Here is a 12,905-nt window from a genome sequence, read left to right as displayed (position 1 = left end):
AGATATCGCATACTAATGTTTAACTTCACATTGTTAATCATTTTAGACAATCTTATAATATCTATGTTGTCATATACATTATAACTTACATTCATGCCATAACTTTGACCAAAAATGTCGGACAAATTCATTCGCAACACATTACAATTCTGCCCCTGTGGGCACAGTTATTATGGCAAAATGCTACTTTATGCCTATTCAACTAAGTAGATTTCATTCTTTCAGCCCCAGTGGGCTTATTGGTAGTGCTATTGTATTGCATCCATGTAATTATCCAACTTATGTCAAAACGGCTAATTAAATAAGTTCTAAAAATAATTATTTAAACATTAGACTCTTTTGCTTTTCTTCAACATGGTGAGCTGACAGTATCGTCTCATATAAAATAAAACAAAGTGATGTCACTATTATATCGTGAAAAGTTAAAAACACCATTTGTTTTCACGATGCACAAACTATCGTTGACCCGTGACCAAGGTGCATTAGCACCGAAAAAGACTAAGAAAACTTGAGTCCCGCTATATTATAGAATAAAACTCTAAGTACCTGGAAGGTTTAAATGTTGAGGAAGATCTGCACATACATTTGTAGATATTAAGAAATTTGGAAATATTATAGCTGCAGTAAAATTGTAACTAGAAGATTCATGTAAATGCGATAGGGATGGAGGGTTATTTTGGTAACAGACTTGAAAGAATGAAAAAATGTAAAAATGTGAAATGTATTTAGTCCCCTTAAAATACATTAGTCCATAGTGAATGCCCACTGGGGCGATATTAGTGGACGATACTGGCCAACTTTTCTATATAGACTGACTGTTCCACCGTGTAAAAGATTTCTTCAAACAAGATCGTTTTTTAGAAATCGGGGCCTGTCTAAAATATATTGTGTGGGGTTCGACAAAGCTTAAAGCTTCAAGTTTTGAATAGTTAATTGAAACACAAAATGAGTGTATATATATATTTTATGCCCACTGGGGCGTTATGTACAGAATGAGGGAGAAAAACCATGCCGGAGCAACTCGCATAACGGGTCAGAATACGCACAGATAGTATCAAACAATGCGACATGATGGCACAGTTGATAGAATTCACCTATTTGCTTGTAAAAATTGTATATATATTTATTTGTCTATATATATATTTGTATTTGCAATTACAACTAATTCAATTATTGATTGTGGCCGAAATAGGAATGTATGTGATCTACATCTAAAGGGAGATAAACACTAAAACTACAGGTCTGTTGTCTCTCTTTATGAATTTGTAGCTTTCACAAGACACAGAACTTTGTTTGTTTAAAAATGGCGGTTCTCTCGTAACTCATTTGTCGGTGAGCAAGGAGCCAAGAGCTCCGAAACGCATTAGACAGAGGCCGAATAAAGATTTCTTGAAGCACCCCACACGGCGTCGTCAATCAATCAATCAAAATGTCCTCGGACGACGCTGCAGTTCCAACAACAATATTTTTTCTGCCTTAGGCGTTTCGGACTGCGAAAGCCCTTGTTCACAGGCTCCTCTCGTGGCATCCACACAACTAGCATAAACCAACAATTCATTTTCAAAATTGCTCTTTATTGCCTCTAGTGGAATGCTCATTAGTATTCATGCATGCTGGGATAGATAGTTCATAGTACTTTTTCCCTCAGTGGGTGTTTTATTTCTCCTTCTTTGCATGCTGGGATTTGTAGTTCATGTTCCTTTTTCCCTGGTGGGTGTAAAGATGCCAAGAGTCAATATTATTTTCAACCCCCAGTGGACTTGCCGATGTGCATTGCATAGTTCAGTAAAAAAGACTTGCTTTTCCGTTTGTGACATGGACAGTCCATATCACGGACCCGCTTTTCTTTTCAGCGCGGTGGTGCGAGCTTCATATTAGAGAGATCTAATATTTAATAACGTATATATACAATAATAATTATTTTATTTGTTAACTCACTAGGTGATAGTGTTCTGAGTATTGAAAAGGTTTTTTTTTTGTAGAGTAGGTGTGGTGAAGCCCAGGGCTGTGTTCATGGACTCATATCCTCCTTGCAGAGAAATTTGCTTGACTTGATGATGCTTCAACAGTGTTGTTAATTAGGGATTCCGCCATTCTGTGCCTTGTTGAGAGAACATGAAGAATGCTCTGCAAACAAGGAACCGATTGACCAGTGAGGATTGAAGCTGCATTAAACAGTGGTTGCCTCATACTACGAAGCCTTGGGTTTGTTTTGATAGTTTTGTGATTTGTGGGGATGTTCGCCACGGCTAGTAGACACCTTTGTCTGTCGCCATTGTTTTCCTTCTTCATTCTGTCACCTCTTTCCTACATGTCACTTTTCACCTTCATTACATTTGGTAGCTTCTGATGGGATAGAATGTGTTTCTGTAAGAATTATATAGTTACATAGGAGCCACTTTTCTAATTTGCTAGTTGGGATTGTATTAAAATTTGTGTTTAATAAATAATACAGTCCACATTATCTGTTCAGACACATCATTTCAGGCTGTGTCATTGGGGGTAGAAATGAAAGCTTGTCACATATCTTTTTATCAGTTTGTAAAAAACAAATTCTGCTGTCTTTAAATTTAAATTCTTCTATAAAGGGCTGTGAATAATAACCAGGAAATTGTGGCAATTGTAACTCTTCATGTGGCGCATATAAGTGACATTCTGCACTTTAAAGAACCAGCAATTTAACAGGAGGAAAAATGAGTTATGTGGTGTTACATTCAAGTAACTTACCTTGCAGAAAAATATATCGAGTGTGGATGTTGTTTTTTTTTTAAGGTACATGTCCCTTGTGGTGGTGCCTGGAGGGAAGCACGGTTTGGGTTCGCGGCCCTCCGTCCCATGCATGTTTCTGGCTGCGGCCTGCAGTGATGGCTCTGTAAGGTAAGATTAAATGAATCCATCAGATAGCATTAGCTATTCTGGAGGTGTCTCCATCATCTGACTCGTTCCAGGCTGTTTTTTTTAGTATTAGCTTTACATTTTCATGAACTTATTCATTGGCTCATTCACTCTTCCTGCTAAATTAATCATGAGGAGTACAATACTGTTTGATGTCTGAGCGAGACTGTCTCTTTGCTCTGGCCTATTTCAGTTCTTGGTTGACCAGTTATTAGCTGGATTCATGCATCTCTTCAGACCATTGCTGCCTTGACCCACTCCGTCAGAGACACCTCTTCACTTGCTGCCATATTCATACCTCCTAAACTAATGTATGGTTTTCTGACCAGAGTAGATGCCATCACCTGATGAGGTATAGCTACTCCTGTAGTGGCGAGGGCAGAGAATAGTCATCGAGAAGGACACAGGCATTTCGACTCAGCATTATTTCTTGAGACATATTCTTTGGTTCATTAGCCTGTTTGCCCATTAACACTTTTCATGATCAACGTGACATAGGGAATATTAATTAGTCTGTCCTTGATTAAGTTTATTCACTACAAATTTACTCCTGGACAATAATCATACTCATGAAGTGAACACATCCGTGTTCTCCTCTAAATTTAACTTCCTCCACTTGCATCTTAGTGGCCAGAGTGTACGTCGGTCACGATATAACCTCCAGCTGTAATCAGACCCAGGAGCTCCTAAACTGCTGCACCATCTACAGAAGAACCAGCCAAACTTCACAAAACACAGCTGAATGGGTGGAAACACAAACCTCATTAGTTTAATTCTTATCTGATCCTTTTTTTAAACAAGCATTGGTAAAGCCAATAGGTCTCACCCACGTAAGAGCTATTGGGGTGTAGAGGAAAGTCGCGCAGAGTGTCGTAGAGTGGTATGGCGAAGAGTGGAGTAGAGTGTTGTAGAGTGGAGGAGCAGAGAGTTTTGTGTATTGGAGTGGCATACTGTGGAGTGGCATACACTGGGGTGGCATAGAGTAGAGTGGGCTGGTGTAGAATTCATTGGTGTAGAGTGTTGCAAAGTATAGTGGCATATAGTGAAGTGGCATTGAATTCAGTGGCATACAGTGCTGCGTCATAGAGATCAGTGGCGTAGCTTAAAGTGGTGCAGAGTGGAGTGACGTAGAGTTGACTGATAAGGAGGGCATTGGTCCAGAGTAGAGGGTAGTGGCGTAGAGTGCAGTGGTGTGGAGTAGAGTGGCGTAGATTGTAGTGACATAGAATAGATTGTTTCAGAGTTGAGTGTAGTGGTGCAGGGTAGAGTGCAGTTGCGTAGAGTGGCATAGAGTGTAATGGCATAGAGTAAAGTGATGTGGAGCACAGTTTCGAAGATTGCAGTGTTGTAGTGTAGAGTGGTGAAGAGGGCATTGGCATAGAGTAGGGTGGTACAGGGTAGAGTAGAGAGGGGTCGGGTGATGTGGCATAGAGCACAGTGGTGTGGAGTGGTGTAAAGTGGAGGGGTGCAGAATAGAGTTCAGTGGTGCAGATTAGAGTGAAGTGGGGTAGGGTGGAGTATGCATGGTATGGTAGTGCACTGCCATTTCAGACAGCACATTTAATTGAAATCAACATTACATTTGCACAGACAGTTTTACTAATAAAACTATACAGTGCACAAATGAAAATGTGTGGAAATTGCATCACCTAGTGTAATGTGTTTTGATCATATTAAAGTATGTTTCAAACACACTTCAGAAATAACAAAAAATGTGCTTTATTTGTGTTCCTGATTCTGTAATACTTACACAGTTCATTTAAATGTTGTGTGCTAGAAGAATCCTCTTTCCTACCCCCTGTATCCAGCAAGATTGTCACATAAATCCTCGCAGTCAGAGAAAGAAAAGTAAACATTTGCCCTCGGAAGACAGTGCCTGACATTTGAGTTCGGTCTTTGAATGCACAGCAAATGTGACAAGATAAGAACAAGATATAAAGGCCTGTTTAAAGAAAGGGAGTTTGTGGAAGAATACAGTAAACCCACTTTAGGCAACTGGAGGGACAAACTGAACCTGGAGAGCCTAAAGCAAATAAAGCCAGTGTGAGATGCTGGCTTGGTATATGATGCACACTTATAAAAGTAGGCACCCTGCACCAATCCAGACAACCCTTATGGTGCTTTTAGTGGTCTTAAACAACCTTAGAAAGCTCTCTAGGTGGTAGCTGTGGAGAGCAGCCCTCAGGCTTAGTCCAGAAGGATTGTAAAGCAGCTTGTTATACCAGAATGCAATCTTATATGTGTACATTAAGTGAAAAAGAACCACGCAGTGTATTTATAAAAATATGTATTTATAATAAGACACTCACTAACACATTCAGATATCTCTTAGCCGGAGATATACACAATGCTCACAATACTTTTCAATAGAAACAGGTAAGTAGCACGAACACGCCGTGGTTGCCAGAGGGAGACCAAATCATATGCTAAAATAGTGGTATGCGAACTACAACTCGAGTCAAGACTATACCTAGAAGACGTAGAAGTGCAAGGGACCCAAAGAACCACCCGAGGTAAGTAACCTGGAACCCTACGGAGGCCGTGTACAGAGTGGGAACACGACCGCGGGCTCAATACAGGTAAATGATTAGTCGTGGTTGCACTTTTAAACAAGAAGGACCCTTCCCAGTGGACCCTAAAGAAACCCAGTGGAAGACAGAAGGTTGGAGAGCCACACCATCCATGGATACCTCAGGAACCAGGGAAGCTGCTGCAATTATTATTATTATTATTATTATTATTATTATGTGTTCTTATATTGGTGTGAAATTCCATCTGAAACCGCTGTTGAACTCAGTGGGAGACTTCAGAAAGGTGCCGCTGCTGGAGAAGGTGAAAGTGTCCAGTGGCACCCAAAGGTGGATTCAGGATGAGAAGTACCTGCAAGCAGAGGGGACAGAGTCTATGCCACTCAGGAGTGACCAGGAGGCATGGAAGACGAATGCCCACCTATGTCAAGTGTTGCAGGAGAGATGACGGTGACCTTGGAGGTGCAGCTGTGAGGACCAGGCGATGCTATGGAAGACTAGGAGCCGTTTGCGAGCTGTCCCATGTCGGATTTCGAGAGTTGAGGGGTCGGTGTCCGTCGAGAACACCAACAAGCCATGGCAACTGCAAACAACGTGGAAAGTGAAGAAGGTGCAGTGTGGAGACCAGCAAGGTCCAGGTGACTCACCACAAGCAGGGGAGTCAGGACAGGCCCGAGCGATTAGGGGAGCCCGCTGAAATCAAAGAAGACCCTCAAGAGGACCCACAAGCCGGAGGCACTGTAGTCACAAGAGGACCTCAAGCAGCTCACCAAAGATGCAGGCCCACGATGCAAGTGTTGAGGTGAGGATGAAAATCGTGGTCACTGAAGATGCTTGAGGTTGCGGCTTCTTAGAGCCTGAAGATCTTGGAGGAAAGAAGCCAGCAAGCCTTTGCACCAGAAAGTCGATGGGGTTTGGTTTGGTTCCTGCGGCTCTGACAAGGGATATGGGCCTCAAACTTGGTGAGAGCACAGGGCAGGCCTCGATGGATGTGAAGAACCACCACCTGTGTTGCTGAGCCTTTCAGAGTCAGTGGGAGCTTGGGATCAGCAGTCCGGTCAGCTTTGTTGCGGTGCCTGCAGATGCAGGGGAGTGACTCCTTCTCTTCAAGGGAGATTCCTTCATGTGTCTTGGATGTCCACAGGCCTTGGAAGGTTCCTGTATGGAGCAAGGGCACGGACGTTGCAGCAGACGAGCAGGGAGACGAGACCAGGAGCAGCAGGAGTCTTCCCAGTTTCTGTCTTGATGCTAAGAGCGAAGTCCAGAGTGCCCAGACGAAGTAGAAGTGGTGTCTTGAAATTAATCTTGTCCCACGACGAGTCTAGGGACCCACCTACAGGTATGCCCGTAAGTACCCTAAGGAAAGGGTTGGGACGATTCAGGGTTCCCTCCCAGGGGAGTGGTCGGACAGTGGGGAGGATACTCTCATATTCTTTGTCCAGTTTCACGCCAGAGCAGGAGGCAATGGCTCCCTGAGCTGGTTTGAACTGGACTATGCAAGGAGGGCACCAAATGTGCCCTTCAGGTAGACTGAGTGGCACTGGCAAGCACTCCTACCGACCCCAATACACTAAAGCCTGTCTGGGAGGTGGTCACACGTCCCTGTAACAGGATACCTAATGTTCTGCCTTCCCCTGCTCGAGCTTGGCTCAGCAGCCAGAGGGCAGAATCGTGTCTCTGGTCGGCAGCAGCCATGTTGTGTTGTCTGGGTCTAGAAGTCTGGTACCGGGAGCACTAAAGGCCTCCTGGAGGAACTTTACAGTGCATGGAATCATATCTCCCACACCGTTTATGGTGTGGGGGTATGATTCCTACATGTTTGATGCCACACATGACAAGGTTCGTTACAGCCAGTTTAGAGATGGTCATCGCGTAATGACGTATGGCCATTCTATGTATTGTAATGGCTGATGCACTTACAACCCTGGATAATGGACTCCGAAGGATCGAAAGGCCTGCCTTTGTGGTGGCTTACAGGTTTTCAGTGCAGTGACCTCAGATGTAAGGAAAACCTATATCTGTCTTAAGTGGTGTCAGCACCAGCTTCCACAGGTTGCAATGACAGACCTGTAGTTACAATTTGAGTGATTCCCCCATGGGTGGCATAATGCATGCCTCAGCCCATGGGGGACCCCTGGTGTACCTATGTCCTGGGTACCTTAGTACCATATACTAGGGACTTATAAGGGTACACCAGTACCCAATCTGGGATGTACCTAAGTACTTACCCTACCAATTCAGGGGAGAAAGCACAGAGACTGGGGTCCAGATTAGCAGGATCCCCGTCACACTAGTCAGAAACAGCATAGCACCAGGCAAAAAAATGGGGGTAACCATAAAAGCAGATCCTACTTTCCTACAGCCTGAAAATGTGAGTTACAAACCACAAAGCCAGTGGTAATCAATGGGCGGAGTGAGTTCCTAGGTCTTCTTTCTCAATCTCCCCAAGAAATCTTTAGCAAATCAGACTCCGCTGTCTGGTTTGGTACTTAAACATACTATAAGAAATGATTCACAAAAACCATATACAGTAAACGTCTAATTGCAAAGCACCAAATATAAGACTAAGCAGTCCAAGCAGGACATAAATGGCTTTTAAGATCTAGAGCTTGATGAAGAGTGTGGAACAATTTGTAAACAAAACCAGTAGCCATCTCCAGCTCTATGGCCTACCTGAGGAAATAAAAGGAGGAAACCTCTGACTCTGTGCCCATGCTGCTAGTGAAAGTTGTTGAACTCATGTCCCGAACAACACATAGATTTTGCCTTAAACCACAACCTCCTCGCAACACCTCTTATTGCAAACGTTGTGTGTCAGTCACTTGTTTTTAGGTCTGGCCCAGTGAAGGCAGACTGAATTTACATTTTATACATACCCATAAATGTTCATGCCACCTCTATCCAAATGTGTCCTACAAGCCCAGCTTATCGATACTCGGCAGCACACGGTCAGGGTTACAGTCAACACAATGAGGAGCTGGGACTGAAGGACGCCCTTTTGTATACATATCCAGCCTTCAGCTCCCGTACCCTCCTAAACAAGTGTTGACCAAATCAGAGACTCTAAAGAGAGGTTAGATATTATGGATAGAAAGAGAGGGACAATTCCAGCGCACACGACTCAATACTACCATGATATTCCTACAAATGGCCACAAATACTGTGTGTACCTGACTTCAACATTTCCACGGAGTCTGAGTGACGCTGCGAGACAGTAAGGGCAGCAAATTCAAAAACATCGACCGTAAAAACATCGCCTGTACATAAATATCTTCTACTGAAAAATTCCAACATGCACCCAAACACCCTATCAATTTTAGAATGCAATATTTGGTGATTCCTGCAATACATGAAAAGTGAGTTTGGCTGGATTTAAGGATTTAAAACTGGCATAGATGTTTGTAGGGATATATCTCTGTGGTCACTGTTGATATTTTGGGCATCTATATTATTTGCTTTTTTTCTTTAGTCTACCTTTTCATGAAGAATTAGGCCTCGTTCCTCAATGTGACTTGTGCTGACGAATTCCTACAGTGTGAATGTGGAGATGAAGAAAGAAAACATTAATGGAGATAAAATATTCGAGTCTGCCCTGTTGCATAGGAGAAGTCTGTTTGACTCTTAAAACCTTATTCTTTTAGGATTTTCTTGATGTCGGAGTCAGCACAAAAACTTCTGCTCATCGCTGAGTCCTTCCATCACCGGCGCTGTGTTCTGAAGGTGGCGGTAATTGTACAGTCATTCGCTGATGGAGAGAGGTGAGAAGCCTCTTGTCTGCAACATTTATGTTATTCTGATAAGGGAACCCAATGCCTCAAGTTTTCTTTTTTCACAATAAACAGCACATTTATTACTTGACAAGTTTGTTCTTAACCGATGAATTAATTAGTGTAAATGCTTGTACAGTGCAGCAGAGCAAACTGAATGTCCATGAAACTCTTTCTTCCTTAAGGTATTGTGGTGTCAGCAATGCTATTTCAGTTCATTCGTGAAGTTGTCTCGCTCCCAGAGCAGTGTATGCTTGCAGCGAGTACATACAGGGCATTCAGAGTCAGGACTGGTCCTGGGTAAAACCACATTTTCAGGCTCCTCCACTTTGGTGTCTCCCCTTCGTTATAGAACTAATCCTGCTTGATCTGTAGCTACATATATTGTACATGTCCTTTGTGTGAAGGAAGCTTGCGGTACTGCATCTGGGCTTGTTCGTCTCATACGTATGAGGGAAGCTGCTAGGCCCCACAATGGAACCTGGATGTAGGGCAGCTTTCCGCTCTTCTCCTTCCAACGACACATAACATGCACCACAGTTGTGGTCTATAACATCACGCATGTTCTCACAACTCTGGAAGTTTATTGTGCTTGAGACACATTAAAAATATTTAGTTTAATAGATGGAGCATCTTGGGGCACAGGATTCTTTTGAATTTTTGAGATATCGTGGTAGGGAGGTGTGGGATTTGGTCAGGTCTTGATATGATCAATAGGGTCTCCTACAGCAGAAGAAATAAATGGTAATGGTATGAGTCACTGCAAAGAAAAAGCCAAAATGGCTCGCCTCTTTGCCAATGTCTTTTGAGGATGCTATGTAGAGTCAGCAAAATGCATTTTTTTCTTATGCTGTGCAGAATTGACCAAAACAAGGAAAAAAGACACAATGAAGCAGCTGCTACTGGCAACCGCGACTTCTTGTAGATGCATGCATGTTTGATGACGGACCGTTTTTTAAATTTAGTGATCCAAGCTGGATTATCAAGAAAGCACATTTTGTGATGCAGAGAGGCTGGCAGCAATTTGCTGCCGAATGTTCCAATAAAAATAACACATATTTAAAAAATAAAAAAAACGCAGGGTGGGGGTCAGCAGTGGAGGTGGTGGAGATAGTAATAACATAAAAATAAATCTGGGTGATGGGAAGAACGGAAAAGCCACACACTAGAGAAGACAGAGCTGCCCTAGGGTATGGGCAGAAGCACATGACGGAGAGAGCAGCATGGTAGCTCACAGTCCAAGATGTCTTCCAGATTCATTACTGGCTCCACGGGGGCAGGACTCTGAAAGCATGAACCCTGTCCGCTACAGAGCACTGTATTCCCATTACCCCTCCCGGGTGATAGAGGAGAAGAGGCTATGGGGATATCTACGAGCATTAGCCAAGACTAGAATTCACTAGCTACAAAATGCCAGGGCCCGTTTCACCTCTAGACTCTACCCGAAAAAATGTTTAGGCGGTAAGAGTGCAGCCGGTTGAGGTATGAGTGACTTTTGAAAGTCTCACTTTTATATGTATGACTTTTGAAAGCCTCACTTTTATATGTAGCCAGGCAAATTCCCACATTTATTTCCAAGGTAATGTTAAACTGTATTACCCAACTAGAACCATTGGGTCTGCGGAATGCTATTTTATTTCTTTTAAGTCCTCCCTTGATAGTTGGAAAGTTCACTACTGCAGTAGCAGGCTCTGGAACTCCTACCTCATTCTCTTTTTTTGGGTGGAAAGAAACTTAGACTTTCAAGACGAATCTTTAGACAGTCCTTTTCTGAGCCTATTCTTCCACAGGTTTTGTATGATGTATACATTTTCTTGGCAGTAACCGTCTACAGCCACTATGGACTCTGGTATATGCTCATATGCCAAGGTCCGGCTGCATGTGACCAGGTACAACCACCTCGTAAGTTATGTAAATATTTCCTCCCGCAGCTGAAGTCGCTGTACTGGGTCTTGGTTAAAGGTCCTTGTCTTGCTCTCTGTTAAATGTGACTTACGGCCCCTCTCCTAGTGTAAGGTTCTAGATGGCTCTGAACCGCCGGTCTTCACACAGCTGCTTCAGGTCTTTCCATTCCGGGTGGAACCAGTGGTAGGTTTCGTTGCAACAGTTAAGTTGGTCAAGCCTGCAGTGGACTTCAGTTTGCTGAAATGAAGGGGACATCCAGGGCACAAGTCCTAAAAAAAGAAGTGGGTAGACTGACCTAATTAATCAGTATGCAAGTGGCATCATGGCGCGTGACATCGCGATGCATGAGGCGCATGAGATTACAGCACGTGACATCACAGGAAGTCGCATCACAAGAAGTGACATCAGATCTTAAGCCCTCATATATGTTTATCAGGTCTATCTTGAGTACATTTGAGCACATTTCGAGTATGGTTGCAAACCCTCCTGATTTAGGCAGAAGATTCACACTTTTGTAAGCTTCACATAAACCAATGTTGCCTTTTGTCAGCGTAAAGCTTCCTCTACCCATAGTGCTTTAAAAGAAAAAATAGTGATATTTAAATTATTACAACGCCTCCTCAGGTGTAGTATGTGCTATAAAAATGCTATTTATTTTGCGCAAATACTGGGAAAGATCAACACATCTGAAGTTCTTACAGTGCATGCATATCTCCTAAACAGAGCCTGAACAAAGTGAAAAGCTGCTGCTCAAGTATGTGTGAATAGCTAACAAGGTGTGAGCCTTTGTTTCTCCCCTGCTGCATTTGTCTCTAGGCGTGAGGCTCCTGACTGCTGCCAGTCAGGAGACTCGAACAAAAGGAGGCCTCATGAACCCTCAAATTCAGCCTTCGTTATGGGCCCAGCAGTAGTCTAAAATAAGAGATCCCCATCCCTTCCCCGCCTGCACGTTGTTGCGGATCGAAAGCATATAACAAAGCGCAGGCACTGCTGAAAGTGTCCCGGTGTTTGGAAATTACACCGGGGCGAATTCAGCATCTTTTTCAATGGGGGCCAACTTCTTGGCAGGGTGGACGGCGTGTACCTCCGACTTGTGCCCTGGGAACCTCTCATCCTGGCTGGTCTGCCTTTTAAATCTAAACTAGGCGATTACTTTGGAAAAAGTTACTGCTGATTGTTCTGGGGCATGGCATCAGCCCCTCCCTGAGGTCTCTCTGATGATTACCAGTGGAAGTGCTGCAGCAACATCAAATTTGAGGAAGGAAGACGTACCTTCAGAATCCCTGGGACTGGTTAGCTTCTGTCACATGCTATTGTCAACATGTTTCGGCTGACACGGACAATGAAGGGTGTGTGAGAGGTGCTGGGGGCAGGCAGATTGACAATGGAGGATAGGAGAAAGTGGCTGTGGGCAAGCAGACAGACAACGGAGGGTCGGTGGGCGGAAAGGACTAGGGAGCAAGACAAAGGGGTAAAGAATTGCACGAGAGAGACAGCTGAAAAACACGCACTGTTGTAGAGTACTCAAACAAAAATAAAAAGTAGTGCATGAAAGAAATACATGGTAGAAGGACAAAAGTAAAGTGTCCATGATCACAGAGAGGCACAAACACACACAAAAGAAAGGAAGCCTATGGAAGCTGACCAATAAGAAGCAAGCAATGAGAGTGACACTGAAGCCAACCAATGGTAAGCAGTGTGTGGCCTCTACGCTTTCTGTAAGATAACAAAAGGTCTCGCTAGAGACAACACATTCACAGTGTTACGCAAATCCTAAAAAGGGACTATTTCTTTGTTGTCCCAAATCTCC

General features: G+C 43.5%; 1 protein-coding gene across 3 annotated transcripts in view; it reads left to right on the top strand.

Annotated features, from left to right (window-relative positions):
* The window catches only part of WDR6 (WD repeat domain 6), a 78,037-nt gene that overhangs the window by 44,994 nt on the left and 20,138 nt on the right, over nt 1-12,905 (top strand). For all 3 annotated transcript variants that reach the window (XM_085624350.1, XM_085624349.1, XM_085624348.1), the window contains exons 4-5: nt 2,773-2,877; nt 9,065-9,181. In XM_085624350.1, the coding sequence (XP_085480476.1) occupies nt 2,773-2,877; nt 9,065-9,181 (222 nt within the window). The remainder of the gene's footprint in view (nt 1-2,772; nt 2,878-9,064; nt 9,182-12,905) is intronic.

The sequence above is a fragment of the Triturus cristatus genome, chromosome 9, assembly GCF_964204655.1.
Source record: "Triturus cristatus chromosome 9, aTriCri1.1, whole genome shotgun sequence".
NCBI classification, from domain to species: Eukaryota; Metazoa; Chordata; class Amphibia; order Caudata; family Salamandridae; genus Triturus; species Triturus cristatus.
Note: the sequence above shows the minus strand (reverse complement) of the source record. Positions and strands in the feature narration are given on the sequence as shown.